The sequence below is a fragment of the Ixodes scapularis genome, unplaced genomic scaffold (assembly GCF_016920785.2).
Source record: "Ixodes scapularis isolate PalLabHiFi unplaced genomic scaffold, ASM1692078v2 PGA_scaffold4__175_contigs__length_147842914, whole genome shotgun sequence".
Classification (NCBI taxonomy): Eukaryota; Metazoa; Arthropoda; class Arachnida; order Ixodida; family Ixodidae; genus Ixodes; species Ixodes scapularis.
Genome location: NW_024609879.1, coordinates 87,251,149 through 87,273,225, shown reverse-complemented (window position 1 = coordinate 87,273,225; position 22,077 = coordinate 87,251,149). Strand labels below are relative to the sequence as shown.

General features: G+C 42.3%; 1 protein-coding gene across 1 annotated transcript; it reads left to right on the top strand.

Moving 5' to 3' along the window:
* The first annotated feature begins 11,485 nt into the window (after positions 1-11,485).
* On the top strand, positions 11,486-20,723 carry LOC8027922. Its single transcript, XM_029988173.4, has 2 exons — positions 11,486-11,747; positions 15,450-20,723. Exons 1-2 carry the CDS (start codon positions 11,572-11,574, stop codon positions 15,940-15,942), a joined length of 669 nt encoding a protein of 222 aa, XP_029844033.1. The 5' UTR covers positions 11,486-11,571; the 3' UTR covers positions 15,943-20,723.
* The last annotated feature ends 1,354 nt before the right edge of the window (positions 20,724-22,077 follow it).

The window sequence follows — 22,077 nt, the reverse complement described above, 5'->3', positions numbered from 1 at the left end:
ACCTCGTTTAAATATTTTTCTTCTCCACTCAGTCTTAGGAATATAAACGCTGCATCCATGAATCTTGACAAGCGCTGCATTCATGAATCTTGACATAGGAAAAAGTATTGCGCTGGTCGCGGCTTGCACGGAAAAAAAAAATTAAAAGACTGTGCAAAAAAAAAAAAAAAAAATCGCGTCACGGGATTTTATTTTTTTACAATCTCGTAAATCCTAAATGCTGCTGTGTGCTCATTTCATAACACGTTTCTAGAACGCGCGAGTTCTTGAAGCTTGCTTCCATCGGAATGAGAAAAGAAAAGGCTGTGGAGTTTGATAATAATGCATCCGGTTTCGTATAGGCACTTAGAAGCTAACATATTTGTGAGGCAGCGAACTCTTCTATTTTAATATTTATCCTATTACGTCCTTCTGGCGTTGCGTTCGGTGAAGTGTTTTTCATATTCCGTATCTTGTTTAATGAAAACTTATTTAAGGGTCTAATTTGAGTTACCGAAGGCTAGTTCAAATAAAGAAAGCTGTATTTTCTCCCCACTGTTCCTTCAATTGCTTACACGCCGAGGTGGCGGGATAGTTAGCGAGTTTTACTTGTAAGTGGGTTTGTAACCCAGTTACAAGGTCGCGGATTTTACAGCTACTGCGTCGGACCCAATTAGAAGTCCGAATGCGTAAACGTCGGTGAGGTAACCTTTGAGTGCACATAAGAAACCAATCCTGGTTTTATAGATGACTGGTGAGCGACACGCCATTGGTTGTTTCGGCGTTGGTTGACTGTGTGGTGTTTTCTTGCTTGAGCCTTTTTTAATAAAACTTCAGTTGATAGTCAGCGCTTGTCCTGTGCTCTTCTCTTGTCGTCTTCGTCTTTTTGCGCGCTGTTTTCCAATTTCAGAACTGGCAGAAATTCCTGAGCCTTACACTACGATGTATCCCGTTTCGTATGTGCTGATTTCAGATGTTTTATTTGTAATTTATTTTGATGTTGCAATTTGTCATTTATAATTTCCGAACAGGGTTCGCGAACCGGTTCAGCGCCCCGAACCGGTTCGCGGATCGAATTAATCGAACCGGAACTGAACCGGAACAAAATAAATTAACCTGAACCGTAACCGAACCCGTATTTTTTTCGGTTCGACACACTGATATATATACAACACGGGCACTTCACGTCATCGTATGTGGTCTCCGAGGAGGATATAAACGAATATGTGCAGCTGAATGAACCGTACTTAATCCAATGAATCAAAATCCTGGCTCCGCCGTTTTTTGGCTTTCGGCGGGTTCCTGAAAACTTTGATTCTTTGATTCATTGGATTAAGTACGGTTCATTCATCTGCACATATTCGTTTATATATATATATATCAGGGATGGGCAGTATTTCATATACAAGTATTTAAAACACGTATTTCAAATACTTTGTGTATTTTGCATTTGTATTTAATTACAAATTGGGTAATATATTTGACGTGTGTATTTAAATACTAAAACGTGGGTATTTCAAGTACAATTGTAATTAAATACAATTTTGTGAGCGAAAATACATCCCTCAAATTTATTCTCACTGTCCAGAGCAGGAAGAAAGCTACGTTCTGCACCGAATGCAGAATGCAGTGTCTCTCTATCAAGCACAAGCGTTTAGTGACTTTGTGATTACGGTGCTAGTCTAGGGCAAGAATAGTGACGAAATCGACGTTCACTGGCAGACTGGCTAAATAAGTGCCTTTGACAAGTTGTGATGCTTTCCAGCCTGATTTCCATCCATATTTTTGCCTGGAACATTCTAAATGCGCGGGTCGTCCAGATTTTCGTAACTGGTGCGAGTTGCAACAATAAAAAATTCTCTAGCTAGTGCTGCGCGTCTTGGTCGTCTCGGTTCTTTGTTGGTCTATACGAAAATGTAATCGACAAAAAAAAGCTGCTTGACGTAGTCGCCACGAACCGCAAGTTCGTCGGAGTTTTTGTTCTCGACTTACGAATTTTAAAAGAGGCTGCGGCGGAAAGCAGTGTTTTTCACATCCGTCGTGGGTCCGATAATTCGCTCGATTTCCCGCCGTGGATTTTCAGTCCCCATTATATTATATGTTTTCAAGCACTCTGTGAGTCTGTGAGCACAGTTAAAAGGCTCTAATGCCACGAAATAATTTTATGCGCTTTGCTTCTTTTTTTTTTTGTAAAAATGTCAAAAACGCCCCTTCGGTTAATTCTTGATGAACTTTGACAATTAAATACTGGCGATCTACTTGGGTTACGTCAATATTTTTGATGTCTATAGAGAGCCCAAAAATACGTTCTTTATATATATTATAAAATCATTCAGTTGTATGGAATTCCCTCTGCGGTACGTTTACGTTAATGTTATGCTAAAAACAAGAAGTACAGATTTTGACATCGATTTTCTTAAAAAAAAAAAACAATTTTTATATATATATTTTTTTTGTTGTTGCAATGTAGATATGAGAGTTATCTACTCAAAAAGCAAGTCGAGAAAGCATCTATTTTGTTTATATGTGGGTTTTCCCTTTGGGGTACCACATTGAAACACAAAAGGTTCCTTTGGTCTGGATAATGATGTGTTTATTTTACGATATTTGACGCGATCCTGTCTCATTTGACGGGATCGTCTGTCGGAGTCCGCGCTGCCGCTAATGACAGTATCACGCAAGGGGGAGGATCAGCAAAAAAAAGGAAGGCTCCGCGTCGAGCAGAGACTCCCCAACCGAGAGTCGCTCTCGTTGGATTTGGGCCCTGCGGGAATGGACGCGCCCGGGGTGGTCGGATGTAGGTTGGACCCCCGGAGTGGCGGACGCGTCCAAGTATCAAAATCCCGAGGGGAGTGCCTTGGGCAAACCTAAGGCAAATCAACCGAGGAGAAAGGGCGAGGGAGAGCCGTCCGCAAGGAAATACGGCCTCGCCTCGCATCCGGGGCGCGCCCTGACATGGCGACGCCCCACTGTCTGCCTGTGCTAGGCTTAGATAGGGACGCGGGCAGGGATGGGCAAAATACACGCAAATATGTATCGAAATACAAATACAAAATACTTCGTCAAAAATGTATTTAATTACAAATCTAAATGCATTTCCAGAAAAGTATTTAAGTACAAGATACAAATACAACCAAATGTATTTGGTCTCCTCCAAATACTTTTCCAAATAAATTCCTCAAAATTTGCGTCAGCGACTTCAGGGCACCTGCAACGGGTTTGTGGGTATCTCATTTTAATTTTGCATCGCACACTCGGGGGTCAGTGTGCGAGGCTCTAGTAACGTAATAGAAATATAATCACAAAAAAAAAATGTAATCAGCTTGGACGTAATAGGGGAAAAAGAGTATATAAAGGACAATATTTTTTTTAAATATTTATTTCTCAGAAATGTTTGCTTTTACATCTATTATAGTCGAACTTTCGATGCGCATAATATTAATAATTTATTGCCTTCTTTCTGCGTGTGAAGAACAGTGCTGCTGAAGACTTGTAAATGATTTCGCGAATCGTTTTAGATTTTTTAGATCTATCGAGCTTTTCGAATGCGAGAGCCCATCAAGATCGACCGGTACACTCCGAGAGAGAAAATAGTTGAAGAAATACACAGTTCACGGGACGTTAATACGGAAAAACCTGGAGTGCGGGATTTAAGTAAGCGGCTATTTGAAGTCGAAATCACGCAATAAGGCATGTCGAAATACCATTAAAATCGCTAAAAGCCGGTTCTTCGCACGACTCGGGGTTCGAAGGATCTTTTCCATGGAAAGATCGAGGCGTGCAGTCCTTGTTCTATCACTTTACTTCGTGGCAGCACAACTCCCTTCGAGCAGCATATCTCGCAACCTTAATCAGGTCCTCACTTCACTTCGTCCAACGCAGTTCTTTGGAGTTACAGGCATTGGGGAGCCTGGAAGAAGTGAACTGCAGCAGTGGTTCTCGAAGTTGACCGTCCCGGTGAAGCTCCGGAGCCACTTGGAAAACTCGCAAGTAAAAGAATTGAAATTTCTCACGGCACACAACACGAAAGTCGCTATAATTGTGCCATTTCCGTCAAGTACGGCGAGGAAGCGCATCTTTGACATGCTCGTCGGCGGCGACGTCCTCGAAATTCCGCTGGTGCGCTTGATCTTCGTCCTGGAGCAAGATGAACTGATCCCATGGATATGACGAGTATCCCGAAGTGTCGTGCGTCGTGATTGCCCTGAACGACACCGCCATGGACATACCTTTCGACGGATACCGAAACTGCGCACGTCGAGTGTCCGCTCTGACTGAATTCTGGCTTACACGAGACTCGGAGCACGCTCTGGGGAAGGCACGGTGCGGACCCCATAGCAGACCCCCTGCAGACTGAGTGGCTTCTCTGCGGACCTTGTAGCGACTCCTTGTAGAGCTTGTATGGCTTTTCTGCAGACCCCATGAGGACCCTGTGTAGACCTTGCATGGCGTCTTTAGGGACTCCTTGTAGACTTCGTATGGGTTTCCTACAGGCACCCTATAGACACCGTAAAGACCCTGTGTAGACGCCCTATAGAGTCCCTATGGACTCTATATGGCGCCTTGCCATAGAGAGGATATAGGATGACCACACATCATCCATAGAATAGGACGTCCATAGAACGTCCGTTGGCCAATATTCTATAGGGAAGCCATAGGACGACTTCACGGAGGAAACAGAGGTCGTGGTCCGCCTACAGATGCCTTTTGTCCTCCCTATGGACGCTGGTCTATAGAACGTCCTAGAAGTGTCCATACATATTTTTGTAAGGGATGCATGGTACAGGAAATACCGTACAGGAAATACCCGTATACTTAGAACTCCCTTATGGCCGCGTGCTGGCGGTCCATGCACAGCAAACTTCAAAACACCTGTACTATAAGTCTATAACTGGCCTTTTATTTAATGTTTACAACTCACATCTTTTGATAGGTGTTTTTGCAGCCTTATACCTCTGCGTTCAAATTTGAAGTTTCTGCATTACACCTTTGATGTAGGTGTTTTTAGGTCCCTACACCTTTATAATTGGTGTGTCAAAAGCGTCAGCTAATTAAGCAATGTTGTCTCTCTTCTTTATAGGTCCGTATATTTTATGTTTTATCAACTTTTTGTAGAGAGCAAATACGTACAGCCCACGGAGAGCACTGGAGGTACACATGACGCTTAAAATGTGTTTCTATCTTTAGAGAGCGCTCAAACGATTAAAGTGGCATTCAGAGTTATGTGCATCCCAATTGCTCTACAAAACTGTTTATTTTTGCTTTCTAAAAAAGAAATGCTTGGCCCCATAAAGAAAAGTAACAACATTCAAAGCGTCAAACATATACTTTCGCTTTCCTTTGAAATTTTTTTTTTTGTTTAAGTGTTTGTTGGTCAAGGGTGACCAACAAACACTTTATTTGATCCAGTAAATCTTCCACAATACATTGCACTGCACGGAAAAGCAGTAAGAAAAGAGGGACTCATATTCAACAAACACACAGTAATATTTGATACACAAGCATCACAGCCAAGCTTTAGTTTGCCCATAAAAGCACATTTTTATGATCAGTTTTGCAACTCAACAATAAAAATACCACCAAATATTTAGAAGAGGCACGAATGTCACTGTAATGCCATTAATTGATTTATTAGTCTATAATCACTTTAAACAAATGAAATAACAATCAAAATAAGTGACGTTTTTCATCGGCAGATCATTAGCGCCGAAATGTTTCGGTGGCGTCACGAACGGTTTTCGTTCGTGACGTCACGACCGGGATTTTCCTCGCTCTGACATCACGAGTTATAATCTTGGCTACTTATTACCAGATGCGAACTAAGTTCGATGGTATGTGTAAAAAGCACGATGGAACCTTGGAGTCATTGCATTCTTAAAATAACACCATGAAAGTTGACAGTCTGACATTGTTCTTATTTCCGGTCGATGAAAGCAGAATCATTTAAAGTAAAGACTTCATAGTAAGCGTTTGGCCAACTTTCGAATGACGACCAAAACGACGCTGTTGGTCACCAAGAATCCTTTATGTTTCTTTTTCTTCTTCACATGAGACGTTCCCTTATTGTGTCATATTCTACTTTTTTTCTCGAAATTCTCGGCTGTTACAGAAAATTATTATCTATCACCAGCTCGGCTGCACACTCCCTGTCTTTTTGTTAGGCCATATCTGTTCACGGAAAGATGTCCCCTGATTCATCACGATTTGGTGTGAGCAACACAGATCCGAGTGACCTGTTACAGCCGATTCTAGGTGTGCTGCCATAACATCCCGACGTTAACCGCATGTTTTGCACATATGTTCTGTTCTGCAGTACTAGTAACCGGGTCGTCTGACAGCTCTTGTAACTTCCAGCAGTCATGCCTCTAAATTTGGGGATCTATACAGCCACTTCAGAAAAAAAAGGGGTATGGAACCCAGAACTTTGTGACTTGGTTCACATCAGACGACCCCCAATGCCGCTATTCCCAAAACAAAACTATCTGCAAAACATGTGGATTACGTCGGCAGGTATGGAAACACCCCTGAAATCAGCAATAACAGTGTTTTTTTTTTTGTTTTTTTTTTTTTTAAAATTTTGCTACATACATATATATATATATATATATAGAGAGAGAGAGAGAGAGAGAGAGATATTTTGGCTTAAGTATGGTTCATTCATCTATTCATCTGCATATGTTCGTTTATATATATATATATATATATATGTATGTATATATTATACATATAATTTTTTTTTTTTAATTTCGCCATCATGAGTGGCTTAATTTCTGTGTAAGGTAGAGCCATAGGGTCGTGGCACCTTCGCTTACTCGTAGCAAAACATAAAAAAAAAAAAAGAACCGCTGTTACCGCTGATTTTAGGGCTGTTTTCATACCTGCCGACGTAATCTACATTTTTTGCAGAGTTTTGTCTTGGAAATGGCGGCATTTGGGTCGTCTGATGTGAACCAAGTCACAAAGTTCTGGGTTCCATACCTTTTTTTTTTTTTTTCTGAAGTGGCTGTATAGATCCCCAAATTTAGAGACATGACTGCTAGAAGTTACAAGAGCTGTCAGACGACCCGGTTACTAGTACTGCAGAACATATGTGCAAAACATGCGGATAACGTCGGGATGATATGGCAGCACACCTAGAATTGGCAGTAACAGGATCGGATCTGTGTTGCTCACACCAAATCGTGATGAATCAGGGGACATCTTTCCGTGAACAGATATAACCTAACAAAAAGACAGGGAGTGTGCAGCCGAGCTGGTGTTAGGTAATAATTTTCTGTAGCAGCCGAGACTGGCGAGAAAAAAAGTAGCATATGACACGATAAGGGAAAAACTCAGTAGAAGAAAAAAAAAATATATATATATATATATATATATATATATATATATATATATATATATATATATATATATATATATATCAGTGTGTCGAACCGAAAAAAATACGGGTTCGGTTACGGTTCAGGTTCAGGTAAATTTATTTTGTTCCGGTTCAGTTCCGGTTCGATTAATTCGATCCGCGAACCGGTTCGCGAACCGGTTCGGAAATTATAAATGACAAATTGCAACATCAAAATAAATTACAAATAAAACATCTGAAATCAGCTCATACGAAACGGGATACATCGTAGTGTAAGGCTCAGGGATCTCTACCAGGAATGGTTTCTTTATGTGCACTCAAAGGTTACCTCACCGACGTTTACGCATTCGGACTTCATCTAATTGGATCCGACGCAGTAGCTGTAAAATCCGCGACCTCCTTACAAACCCACTTACAAGTAGAACTCGCTAACTATCCCGCCACCTCGGCGTGTAAGCAATTGAAGAAACAGTGGGGAGAAAATACAGCTTTCTTTATTTGAACTAGCCTTCGGTAACTCAAATTAGACCCTTAAAGAAGTTTTCATTAAACAAGATACGGAATATGAAAAACACTTCACCGAACGCAACGCCAGAAGGACGTAATAGGATAAATATTAAAATAGAAGAGTTCGCTGTCTAACAAATATGTTAGCTTCTAAGTGCCTATACGAAACCGGATGCATTATTATCAAACTCCAAAGCCTTTTCTTTTCTCATTCCGATGGAAGCAAGCTTCAAGAACTCGCGCGTTCTAGAAACGTGTTATGAAATGAGCACACAGCAGCATTTAGGATTTACGAGATTGTAAAAAAATAAAATCCCGTGACGCGATTTTTTTTTTTTTTTGCACAGCTTTTTAATTTTTTTTTTTTTTTTCCCGTGCAAGCCGCGACCAGCGCAATACTGGTTCCTATGTCAAGATTCATGGATGCAGCGTTTGCCAAGATTCATGGATGCAGAGTTTATATTCCTAAGACTGAGTGGAGAAGAAAAATATGTAGGCGAGGTGTGTGTCAGTTGACGGCATTTAAAAAACAAATGGCCTTGATAGCACATTCATTGTCAACAGCGCGTGGCCGAACCGTTTTGACATGAGCCGGTAACCGTTATTTTTTTTCCGGTTCAGTTCCGGTTCGGGTTCATCGCGATAACAAATAACGGTTCGGGTTCAGTTCCGGAAAAAATACCGGTTCGGTTCCGGTTTTCGGTTCGGTTCGGTTCCGGTTCGACACCCTGATATAAATATATATATTTTAATCGTTCTAATCATTACAGGCTCGCTGAAGTGAAGCGATGGGCGATATTTAATATTTATTTCACGGCATATATAAAACGAGGCCGTGCAGAAAATGCATAATGAGTTGTGGAAACAGCCGAAGCATGATCACGATGGAAAGGCGACATAAAACGAAGGTGAACAGTTTTGTTTCTTTTATTTTATGGAGAGAGAAGGTCGATCGTTTGTACCCGAGAGATGTGATTTGCGGCAAACAACTTGAACGAAAATAGTAGGCTGGGTTCTGTCCACTGTTTTCAGTGACAGTGACGCATTAAGTGTTTGGCGACGTGCTAAAGCAACCTTCAAAACGCTTCTCTAAAATGCGATTAGAAAAAAGGAGAAAGCGAATGTGAATTATAGTGTTAGGCCCTGAACTTCTGAGGCACAATTCAGTTTTTGCACGCAACAAATTCGTTTTGCATAAAGTTGGTATCTCGATCGCCAGTCTGTCGAGTGGCGGAAAAAATCGGTAAGAAGCACAGCATTTTCAGCGCTTGTTTAAATGTGGCAGCAAATCATTTACGTCTACCCCTGATCATAAATTATAATGTTTCATATGGACGTTTTCGCGCCTCTCTGCAAATGTGATGTTGTGCAGCGAAAGCGTGCATGTTTTTACTTGGTTGCTCTGATCGCGCGACCTCTGCCGTATTGGTGCAGTTTGCTTATGTATTTTCAATGATTTCATTTGAACCCCCCCCCCCCCCCCCACACACACACACACACACACAAAAAAAAAAAAAAAGGTTCACAATTGAAAATATATAAAACATATATACGTGCGTGACCAAAATTAAATTGAAAACTGCATTTGTAACAAATAATAAACTCAATCTTTTTTTTTTTTTTTTTCTGATGAGGATTGAAGTTAGATTTTGGAATTTAATTGGGCGATTGTCACAGGTCGTGCATTTGGGTGTTTCGCCAGGCTCAGATACCCTTCGCACAACAAAGAAACTCTGTACGTTACGTGTTTTTCTAAACTACAATGAAGAGCAGAATAACCATAAAATTGTGCTTTTTTTGTTTTTTTCGTTTTGAACTTTAAAGGGGTACGAAACGAAATTCGGGAGCTCATTTCTTTGCTTCAACATGATGTAGGTAGCAGTAGTACCTCAGAAACATCAATATTTCGTTGAAAAACGCAAGACAACATATTTTAAACGGAAGTAAACGATAACTGAAAACCACCTGGTTGTTGGTTAGGAATAGAGATGCCGCGAACTTTTTGCGAACCTGATGGTCGAAGATTGACCAAAGGGTTCGAAAGGTTCGCCAAGCTTCGAAACGTCGAACTTAAAAACTATCGACAATCTTGGAACTTCCGAATTTTTGGAACTGATAATTTCAATTGTTTTAGAACTTCTCATTTTTCGCGCTATAAAAGCCGACATTTTCGAACTAATTACGCAAAGAAAATCGACGATTTTCGAATTTTCGTAGCTGCTGAGTTAAAAATTCGACAAGCTTCGAATTTCTGAGCAAAACTGCGACGGACTTGGAACTTCTGAACTAAATTTTGACAAAGTTCGAACATGTTCACCCTACTGGATCAGAATGTGTCAACATCCCATTGCTTCGTGACAGGAATTTTGGATGGATGGATGGACACACGGCAAGTAGTAATCGTGATAATGTTGTTGTTTTTTTTGTTTTTTTTTAATTTTAATTTTTTCTTCCCCCCCCCCCCCCCCCCCCTTGACGTTTCTTGACCGGTGCGAACAAACAAAGGTTTTGGCGCGGTTGTACGAGTCACACGCATTTTCCAATCAACTGCAAATTTTATGACTGTGCATTCAGCTCGTTCGTCTATATAAGTCATAAAAAAACAGAGGTAAGCAAACGTTACTTTCGGCCTGATAGCTGGTGTACTTTGAGAAAGCTTTTTTTTTTTTTTTGTATTTCAGATTATTTATAAGGTCACAAAAACAGCATTCGACTCATTTGTTTTCCGAAAATATGTGTCGAACCGCGACGCTGCCTGCAAGCAAGATATGTTTTTGACCGCCGTGTCGAACGGACGTGTTATATTGTCCGTAGTATTTCAGCATGGAGATCAATCACTCAGGTAGGCACGAGTCACGACCCCCGACGAGGAGATGGATATCGCTGGGCCGGCGAGAAGCCAAATCCAGAGTAAAGGCAATGCTCAAGCAAGTAAGTCGATATACATGATGGGGAAAACAGCTCAGAAAACACGGACTACGAAGAGGAACACACACAGGACAGCATTGTCCTGTCGTGTGTGTTTCTCTTCGTAGTCCGTGATTTCTGAACTGTTTTCCCGATCATGTATAACGTCAACCAACTGGCCCAGTTCTCCACCTTATTACAAGTAAGTTGAGCGTGAATACGCGGGGATGGATTTCACCGTCCCTGGGGTGTGTTTTACAGGTCGGTTTGGGGATTTTTCGGACGTTGTGATTGTTGTTTGTTTTCTAGTTTTTGATCGTTTTGTTTCCTGGGGGCGGGGGTCGGGTCGGCCAGCAGACGTTCTCGCGTACGGGCTTTCGCCTCTCTGCTTCGCCTCACACACCCTTCAGATAAATAAAGATTATTGTGGTGGCAATAAGAACGCCTTCTGAATCTGAATCTAAAAGCGCTGCCATGCCCTATTTATCCACTGAATCTGAATCCTATTTATCCACATCCCGCTATTTATCCACGTTGTCGCAAATTTTCGGTTTCAGTTTTGGAACTGTGTAAAAAATGTAACAAAAACAATAAATTATAGATTTTAAAATAAATTTAATTTGGTTCCGCATTTCATCTCATACGAATGAAAAATAAATAACGCCAAAACATAAAAAAAAAAATAAGCCGGTAATTCGAACGTTAGAAAGAGCCAGCACATATCCATGGGCCATCACAAGCCAATCCGATGAGAAGGGGGTTTTGAGCGGGTGAGTGTCTTGGCGTGCTGATGTTGGTCTTTGTGAAGTAAGATAAGCAATATGTCTAAATGGTCTAAATGCACCAAAAAGCAGGTAAATTGCGGCCCCGTATGCTGCGTCGTCGGGTGTAACAACACGCACGCGAATACTCCAGACCTCGTTTATTATTGGTTTCCAAGCAAGACAAGCTTCCCCAGTCGGCGCAAGCTTTGGCGGAATGCTATCCGCAAGAGCGGGTAAGTTGGGTGGATTATACCTTCCTTACGGCCTTTGCGTGTCACGTTTGAGCAAACGGCAGCTGTCATTTTTAACCAAAATTGGACAGCTTGCGCGGAAAATCGCCGTCAAGCCCATGCTTGACGGCGAACATCCCGATCGCCAGCCCGCCTGCGCACTCGGTGTTATTTCGTTGTATTAACAGTTAAGGAACGATGTAGGGATGTAATTATACAATAGACATTCCGCTTTAGTGAACGTTGCACCACATACCAAAAACAATGCACCCCCACCCCCCATTAGGACGGTCGTTGGCACAAGGTGAAAGCTTTGAAAGGTTCTTATTTTGGATGGTAGCTCATGCTGTGAGATATGTGTAGAGTGTGCCGTGCATAGTCTAATCATACTTCGATTGAGCTGCTCTGCAAAGGATTACCAATAAAACACCCTAGGACTAGGGCAGCTTGAAGAAAGTATGAAAAACAGGCAACTTAGACTAGCCTAGTCCCAAGCATTCGCTACTTTCACGAGCCATAGACGCTTTCAGGGAGTCCGTTACTTGAGCTGCCACCAGTCGGCGCGCTTTCTGGGCCGCCATTGCCGACCTCCAGTTTCTCGCCGTTGCTCCACATTGTGTGCTGCACCAGCCACCACCGGAGCTTTGTTTTCGTGTTCTTTTACGTCCCACGTTGAAATCGTGTTTTCTTTGGGTCTTTTTCGATATTTCGGGCTTTCATTCAATCATTTGATATCTATATTTCAACATAGCTCTCGTATTTTCTTATTTATGGAATGGAACCGGACAGCGAATGGATCGACAATACAAGATTATGGCCTAGGCTTCAGAGACCATCTAAGTTCATCACATTCATTTTTGTCGCTAATAAAGGGCAGTCAACACCATTGCAACATATGGAAATTTCTACTGACGCAGTAAGGCTATCGCAGTCGTGCTTTTTGCTGCATGTGTGTGCCTTAAACATTCTTTTCGTAAGTAAAAGGTGAGCCGCATGTAAGCCCTTTAGCGAGCAACGGCGACAATAACGAGAGTCAGCGATGAAGACTTCTCACTGTTGCCCGTCGTGTCGCTCGGTTTTTTTATTTCTAGACAACGTCGCTCACCATCTTAATCACTTGCTCCCGTCGCTTCCATGTGGTTTGCCTCGTCACGCGATTGACCGAGCGACAGCGAAGTGGGTCGCCGTTGCTTGTCTCGTCGCTCGACAAATCGCTTACATATGGTTTATACTTAACTAATTTCGATGCACACTGCACTGAACTCTTGGAGCCTCGATACTAAGTATAAACCGCTTGCAAGCGATTTGACGAGCAACGAGACAAGCGACGGCGACCCGCTTCGCTCTCGCTCGGTCAGTCACGCGACAAGGCAAACCGCATGGAAGCGACGGGAGCAAGCGACCAAGACGGTGAGCGATGCAACAGTGAGAAGCCTCTGTCGCTCGCTAAAGCGCGTACATGCGGTTCGGTTTTTACTTACGGAAACAATGTCTAAAGCGCACATATGTTGCAATGGCGTTGACTGCCCTTTATTAGCGACAAAAACGAAAGAATGTTATGAACTTGCATGGTCTCCGAAGCCTAGGCAATAATCTTGCATCGTCGATTCATTTGCTGCCCGATTCCATTCCATAAATAAGAAAATACAAGGACTATGTTGAAATATAGATATCAAATGATTGAATGAAAGCCTGAAATATCGAAAAGGCCTAAAGAAACAAAAGATTTTAACGCGGAGCTTAAAAGAACATGAAAACAAAGCTCCGGTGGTGGCCGGTGCAGCACACAACGCGGAGCAACGGCGAGAAACTGAAGGTTGGCTGTGGCGGCAGGGTCATGTGACGTCAAGATGGCGACACCCATGAAATGTTGCCTGAAAGGGTTTGTAGGGGGCACACTGGCACCTTTTAAAATGGCTGTCATCTGGATGATCGTCGTAGAACAGTATTATGACACTGGGTCTGCAATGCGTAAGTAATAATAGTTATGTTATACAAGCGGTATTAGAGCCTTACTTTATTTTTTCACGTCAGGAAGGTGTAGGCAAGCACATTTATTATGAAGTCAATCATCCAGGAGTTTAGGAGCGCAATTCTCACCCCGCAGTACTACCATCAATGAAAGTTACGAATTGTCAATTCACTTTTCCTCAGAAGTGGCGCCCTGTGTCGGAGGATTGTATTAGATGGAATTAAGAGATGCCAGTAGGAAGGATAGGGGACAAGCTTCTTTGTGCTAACTTGCGGGCGAAAGATAAGCCATCATGGACACAAAAGCCATGTCTCCAGAGCAGAATTTAGGTCACTGTCACAGGATCTAGAGTCCTTATTCGAAGGAATATTTGCATGTGCTCTTGCCTCGCCCCCACATCCTCCTTCAAGAAACCCTCGAACCAAAAGTCCGGAAAAGGTTCTATTTGCCGCCAGTTACCACCATACTTTGAGACCAACACACAAACCAAATAACCTTCCTCTTCTCCCTTTCTCATGCCATACTATTACGATCAACGTCCGAGCTGACCTTTTTTTGTGTCTGCGCTCCCCATATGCTCTTAGTATCTCAATCTGTCAGAGTCAAAGGTATTAGACCTCAACTTCGCATTCCATTTCTAGTTCGGAGCCCAGCTCTCTCAAAAACTAGCAGGTGCGCCAAAGAAGCCAAAGGACCGTTTCAGCTTGTTGTATTGAATGTGACAGTGCATCAGTAGCTCGGATTACCTGGTTCTGACTAGCTGCACGGGTGTTGCTTTGCGGGCTGTAGGGACTAGCGGGTTCAAACCGTCAATTGCGGCACAGAAGTGTAATGGACTTCATGGCCCCATTATCCCAAAGCCGGATTATGGAACTGGTCTCGGCCGGATCCAGCCGGAAAGGGAAGTTAATCCAGCTAGGATCGGTTCTGATATCTAGTTACAGCTGTAATTGTCACCTGAACTCCCAAGAAAGATTTTTGAAAGTGCTTGGACAGGACATGTACATCACAAAAATTAACAAAAAATTGCTATTAATATGTAAGTTGCGAGACATGCCTTGAGTTGGGAACGGTGTAAAATGTGCCGGAAAAATCGGCGCCTACAAGTATAAAGCTCAACTTTTCACCGAATGTACATTAAGGTGGTGCATTTTAGCATGAGAAATTTCAAGATGTACCTCTTTCTTTTAAAAAAACAACAACAAAAAACAAAAACAACCGACAAACTTGCCAAAGTCAACGATGGGCATGTTCTCACTTCGCAGACGACCGAACTAGCGACAATGTCACCTGCTCTTTGTACCTATCTAGAGGTCACTGCACAAGTTCCACTGATCAATAATCTGGTCGTCTGCAAACATATCCGCTGTCGACTTTGGCAAGTTTGTTGGTTTCTTTTTCTTTTTTTTTTTTCAGAAAGAGAATTATGCTTTAAAATTTTAAAATGATAAAATTTGTTGAAATGCACCACCTCAGCGCACATTTGGTCAAAGTTCGAGCTTTCTTTGTCCAGGTGCCAATTTTTCTGGCTTGTTTTACAGTGCAAGATCCACCGTGCACGCCCTACATTTCGGCACAACAAACTATTTGCTCTAAATATCTTTTTATTTGGAAAAAAAATTAGTTTGTGATGTATGCGTTCTATGCAGGCACTTTAAAATAAACGAATTTTTGGTGGAGTCCAGCGTTTCTTAACGAGTTCTTTGATTTCCGCGCGGTCTTCCGCGCTGCAGACGCGTCAGCAAGTACTGGCAGCCTCCCAGCTACGCCCGCATCTGCAACAGGCACTTCCAAGGCCACAAGAAGAGCGACGACATTAACGACGCAAACTATGTACCCTCCATATTCCCCAAGATGTCGGACACGCACGGTTTCACGAAGAAACAGCTTGAACGCTACAAGAGCTCGCAGGAACTGCGCAAGCGGAAGATGATGTTGCTGGGCCAGCTGCCCGATGTCGTCACAAATGGCGCTGGGGACGACTCGAAGCCTGCTGTGAAGCCCGAGACGAGTTCGGTGGGCGTCGGCTGCTGTCTGAAGTTGGATGGCCCAAGCGGCAACGCCAACCTCCTCGTCTTCAGCTGCTTCTCGGACGGCCGCAACGTCGCAACGCAGGCCTGCGTGCCCGGTCGCCGGAAGTTTGCCGACCGCGGGACCCAGGCGGGCGCAGGAACCCTGCCGCCAAGCAACCCTTGCCTCGATCCAAGGGATGGTGGTGCCAGGTGATGCGCGTCGACGATCGACGCCGACCGACGTGCTTTGTGGAGTGGCGACGAGACCCGCAAATTGTCTTCCCAAAACGCCACCTAGGTACGAGGCTGCCTTGCTGGATCTTCCGAGTCGCCTGCCGAGGGATTGGACGCGGGGGCTGTGCCAGTGTTTGCCTGGAACTCGTGTTCTCGCTGTTTGGACGCGAGTTTCAGCCAAACTGTGATGTAGCTCCGATGTCGTATATGTCCCCTGTGTCATGACCCTCCATAGGTGACATCGAAAATTCAGCGCTTCATCTTTTTATTTGGAAGACGTTCGTCATCCTATATGTACAAAGTTGATCCAAGAAAGCGAGTTGGTTCGGGGTGTTGTTTGTGCAAAGTGCAGTTTTTTGCACCGCATCTGGATTGGCAGTATTTACCACCTGGCTGCTGTATCGACCGAGGACACATTCGAGATTGTTGAAACTGTCCTGTTGTAGCCTGACAGCTGGTGAAGGGAGATGCAGCAAAAGGATATTGACGTTGCCATTTTGTTAAAACACCTGAGACTGGATGAGCAAATCTTGAAACAACCAAAAGTAGAAGAGAGGAAAAGAAGTCAGTCAGATGTCGTCTCAAATTCAGCAAATATGTTTATTCAGTAAACCAAGGTCATCACCAACCAACACAACAAACAAAGAGAGGGGGAAAAAATCCTTTTCCTTTGCCCTTTATTTCTCTTTTCAAACTCCGCAGCCACCATTGTACACACTTATGACATGCCATGACCTTTCGAGGTCACTCTACCTTCAAACAGAGCTCACACTTCTGAGAACTCCGAACCAGTCCAGAATGACCTTGCTGGCCAAGCCCCATCGAACTGATAAGAGAACAAAAAACATGTTACCTTCCATGCTATTTGTCACCTTCACACTGAAACCTAAACTTCCACAAAATTCTTGCACTGCTACACTTGACGAAAAAAAAAAAAAAGAACATGCACACACACAAGGCACGAACCGAAAGAATTACGAAGGCAGGAATGCCTTGGTACTGTCAGTGTCAGCAAGGTGCATGGATGCCTGGCTTATATAGTTGCCTATTGACTGAATTCCAACTGTTTCCCTTGCAACTCTTTTGACAACATTGGCCTCTTTGTTTACTATTTGTGTCTCCAACCGCTGTGTTGTGCAGTTGTTGCATTCCTGTATGTGTTTCTATTTCAGAAGTGGTTGCTGTGATTTTTTCATTCCTTTTATGTGTTCGGCCTATCAAGCACCTGGAAGTTTGCCCCACATATTTAAACTTACACGCTAAAGGTATCACGTACATGACTCCTTCTTCACCAGATACCGATTTCTCTATTTGCTCTTTCTGGCACCCCCTTCTTTCTCTTTGAAATGGGGTAAGGCTTCCTAACTTGAAATCCATCAGTGATTTACCCGAAGTTTTTTGCACAAGCTTTCACATTGCGGAAAATCGCATGGAAGTATGGCATGACTGCGAATTCGATGGGCTTGGCCAGCAAGGTCATTCCGGTCTGGTTTGGGGTTCTCAGAAATGTGACCTCTGTTCAAAGGTGGAGTGACTGCGAAAGGTCATGTCGTGTCATTAGTGTGTACATTTTTTGTAACATTTGAAGGGAAAAAAAAAAAAAAATGACAGGAAAGGAAAGAATTTTTTTTTCTCTTTTTACTCTTTTTGTTGGTTGGTGACGACCTTGGTTTCTAAGTGCATATAAGAGGTTTACTGAATAAACACACTAGCTGAGTTTGAAACGTCGTCCGACTGACTTCTTTCCCTGTCTCTTCCACTTTTGCTTGTTTCCAAGATTTTCTCACCCAGTCTCTGGTGTTTTAAACAAAATGGTAAACTTGCACCAGCTCACCTGCACCCTCACTTTGTTCTTATTGACATTGTGTTGCCATCTTGCCTCGCTGCCCCTGTTGAATATTCACTCTGCAGCACGGAGTGAACAGATTACTACTATACTCATTGAGGAGTAGGTTAGGATGTCTTTTTCATTGAAACATGCTGCACTTTAGCACTATTAGTTGTCTTTACTTTACACATGCCTTTTTTTTTTTTAATACTTTTTGAGGGTTTGAAGTGTAGCGAAAGATACTTACCGATCTCTTTATGTGGAAAAAATAAGGTGTTCTTGTATACCACATTTCTTTGCAGTGCAGCTTTTGTACGACAGCATGAATTTCGCCTGTGGCGGAGTGTAGCACAGATCCAGGGTGACTAGTTTTAGAAGAGAAATGGAAGGAAATTCAGTGTTTATCTTAGACATGTTTCGACAGATTTCTCTTGGTGGCTAATGTCTACACTTTGAGGTTTTAACGAGAAAACAAAGTGTGTTTTCACGGTTGCTTATTTAAGGCACTTGCTAAATTCCTAAATTAAGTAATGTATGAGCTTGATTCATGTCTAAATATTTCATTGTACCCAGCTTTACGAGCTTTTTCTTGTTGACTTGCTCGACCTACCGTACATAGTCTTCATGATCATTCTTCATCACTTCTATTATCTTCATTCTTTTTACACAAGTTTCCTTGCCCTACAGTGGCATAGCCAGGAACTTTTATGGGCGGGAGGAGGAGAGGGCTGAGGTTGGGGATGCCCATAACTTGGGGCAGGGGAGGGGAAAGGGGGGGAGGGGGTGCTGAAGCTTCATAAGGTCCTCCCCTGGCTATGCCACTGCTGCCTTAGTTTTCCTATTACTTAGGAGGACTTGCATTTTGTAAATTATGCTCAACTGTAGGTTTCTTTTTTCTGTGTTATGAAATCACAGTTTAGTTTTATTGAGCTCATGTATAGAGTGCGGCTGTAAGGACCAACACATTTGACGCTCACTAAAATTCCCATTCCAAGCATACCTTAAACTGGGCACACGAACACAGTTTCACGATAAGTTGTGTATTCTTTTCTGGGCTGAAGATGGTAAAATATTAAAATCAGACAAAAACGGCTCCTGCATTTCCTATGCCCTATACCGTATGTTCGTCGTCTCCACATTGGTTTGTGATCTTGTTCCCTGGTGGTCATTGTTCGTACATTTTGTTAGAGGTATTAATTATTGCTTTTATATTGATGATTGCCAGCCCCTACTATTGGCTCTTAACCAGGAGTGGGCTCATAAACCAGTGTGCAGACAACATACAGGCTGGTATAGGACATAGGAAATGCACGGCCTCCGATTTTTCTTTATTTTCAACATTTCAATACCTCTGAGTTGAGCTCTGAAAAGAATAAGCATAAAACTTCTTGCGAAACTGTGTTTGGGTGCCTAGTTTCAGGTATGTACATTCGGAATTGGAATTTTGCAAGGTATGTCAAATATGCTGGTCCTTATGACCACGCCTTGCATGTTTGACCAGTCTCTACATTTAATATGCTGCAGTGTCTCACACTTTTGAAGAAATGTCATTTCTGTTCAACACATGCAACATGCACAACTTTTATTTTTCGGTGTGTTTTGATAGATGACAGGCAGTACCCTCGACTTTAGGCAGCACTTGCAGTTCCTTCATCCATTCGTTTGATTCATTTATCCATTGCCCATAAGCTGCACTGGGGCTCAGTCACAGTGCACAGTGACAAGCTTGGCAGTGTAGAGAGTGAGGCATAAAAGTGAGTTCTGTTTGCTACTGTGGATTATTTAACATTAGAACTAGTCAAACAAATCAGGATTAAACCAGGATAAAGACAGATTATGTTAACTTCACAACCATTCTTTGAGTCAGTATGTGTTCGTATTAGGGGAAGTATGTTGCACAGTTTAAAATAAAACCCACAACTCGACACTACTCATGTTATGAGGTATCCTTGTGAAATTTATTTTGGTTTAGACAGCATTCCTAATACAGGACTTCTGCAATATATTTGTTTCTTGTGTAATAGAACCATGACACATTAGGGAATAATTTGACTTGGTTTTGCAACCCATTTTGTATCCAATTTTATGTCCTCACAAGTTAAAGTTCTAGACTTTTATGTCTCACCGCTGTTTCGTTCTTGTTTCATGATGTTTGAGTGCCGAAAACTCGCATTGTTATGTCCAGTGCACCGTTGGCGCTATACCTTCTGTGCTTTTGTTCAAACACGAGCGCATTTGTGTTGTACCATCGGAGCTATTTTCTTTCTCACATCCATATTTTCGTCCTGGGGAAAATCCTCACTCTATTTGTGTGTGGAAGCTTCCATTTTCCCTGAAAGCAGAAAATAAAAGTGTCTAAATACAGCAGCTGGTTTTTCGTACAGGTCTATGACATAGGGGCCAATGGCAAGGATAGGTCTTGGGAACTGAGGAGGTGTGTTGGACACATTCAATGGCTGGCCTGGTCTGTGTGTCTGGATTAGAGGAGGTCATAAAATGGATGTGAGCCGGGGCAGATGCAGGAATTTCCTGACGGGGGGGGGGGGGGGGGGTCAGGTGTTTGTCAGCGTACCATATCTTTAGGAACCCCCTCTCCCTTGTTTTACGCCCTAAATTTTACACATGTAAAAATCAAGATGGGGGTCAGGACATCCGGACCCCCCTCTAAATCCACCCCTGGATGTGGGGGCAACTTTCATAGAACACTCATAAAAATCATACTTCATGTAGTTATTTTCTTTTCTTACAAATTCCACCCAACATATAATGGGAAAGTACACGACACTCCACAGGTTTTGTGTGTTAATAAAAAAAAAGTGAAACATTGACATAGTGGAATGTTGTGCTGGCATGTTTTCAAGGGATGGATTGAGCGTGTGATCTCTGAATTGTCGCTATTAGTAAAAGGAAAAATAAAGGGCTTTTATTGTTCAGCCTGACCTTTCTCTAACACAAACAAGCAAAACTGGAAAAATAAACATCTATTCCACAATCTTTTGTGTGTCTGCTGTCGTCTTTTGTCTCATATTTATTGCGGTACCCGAAACATCTGTGCTTGAGAACCACTGCAATAGGCCCTGTACAATTAAATTATTTGCATTCCGTACCAAAACCGTAATTATTTGTGTTATTAGGGTAGTCCACTAATGTCAAATATCAATATTTTTCCTTCGTCAGGAAACGTGTTATGCCCTTTGTTCTTTCCTCACGCCTAAAGAAAAGTAATTTGGCATATCCATTATTCTCACGACCTGAGACAGTGAGCGTGTCTCGTTGAGTTCAAAAGATATGTGAAATTAGTTAGAGCAAAGTTAGATTTTATCAATGGGGGCAAGTTTAAGCCATTTCGTTAGCACAACTGTTTATTTCGTAACAAAGCAAATTTTTAGATTGTTGAAAAACCTTCCTTTTATGTCTTTCATCCTTCCATTTCTCAGTTTAGGTTATGTCATCTTCACCAGCGCTCTCACCCATCCGTCTTTCGATGATTCTCACCTGAAGGTTAACGTGTAAATCTTTTCAAAATACGTTGAGTTTTTTTTTTTTTTTTTTTCATTTTGTTATAGCAGGGGCCTTAAACTCACTTCAGAAGTCCTTGCTGGTGAGCCCTGTAGGATCCCAGTGTCAATTAACCCGTCAAATCTTCCCAAGTATAAGTACGCACCAATCACATCTGTCGACGTCGAGCGTTCGTTCTCCGCGTACAAACTCATTCCCAGCGACAAGAGGCACAATTTTGAACCCGGAAATCTGGAGATGCTGGTAGTTAACTATTGTTTCTATCATTTTCATAGTGATTCTTAAACTAGGTTCCGCGTTCTGTCCAAACACAATTCTTAATATTTATATTTCGAATGAGCGTATGTGTATTTGGCAGTGTTGAAAGGTCTTGCCTGTATAATTAAGGTACCTGTAGAAAATTGCTAAAGTTTGTACGTAAGTTCTCACGTAACAACATGTTAATTTCTTAACAAACCTTGTCTATCTTGCATTTATTATTTTCTTGCTTTATTGTAATTTAATTACGTCAGGCAGACATAACTTTGCGTTTTTATAAATCAGTATTACCATATTTCAAGTATTGTTTCTCCTGCCTGTTTCACAATATGCGACGCTTGAGTGACTTTCGCATCTGAACATGTATGTAAGCAATGCGCTTGTGAAATTAAGCCAACTAATCGCCATTAGCCCAGAGGTATTACGGGGCAATTCCACGTCTAATGTCAATGTATAGAACAATTGTTATAAGAGAAAAATAAAGAATTGAATTGAATTGAATTGAACTGT

Excerpts from the sequence above, each read along its gene's own strand:
- LOC8027922 (XM_029988173.4), top strand. The coding sequence starts at position 11,572 with ATGTCTAAATGGTCTAAATGCACCAAAAAGCAGGTAAATTGCGGCCCC. Across the intron at positions 11,748-15,449 it reads AATGCTATCCGCAAGAGCGG|ACGCGTCAGCAAGTACTGGC; the intron begins GTAAGTTGGGTG and ends TCCGCGCTGCAG.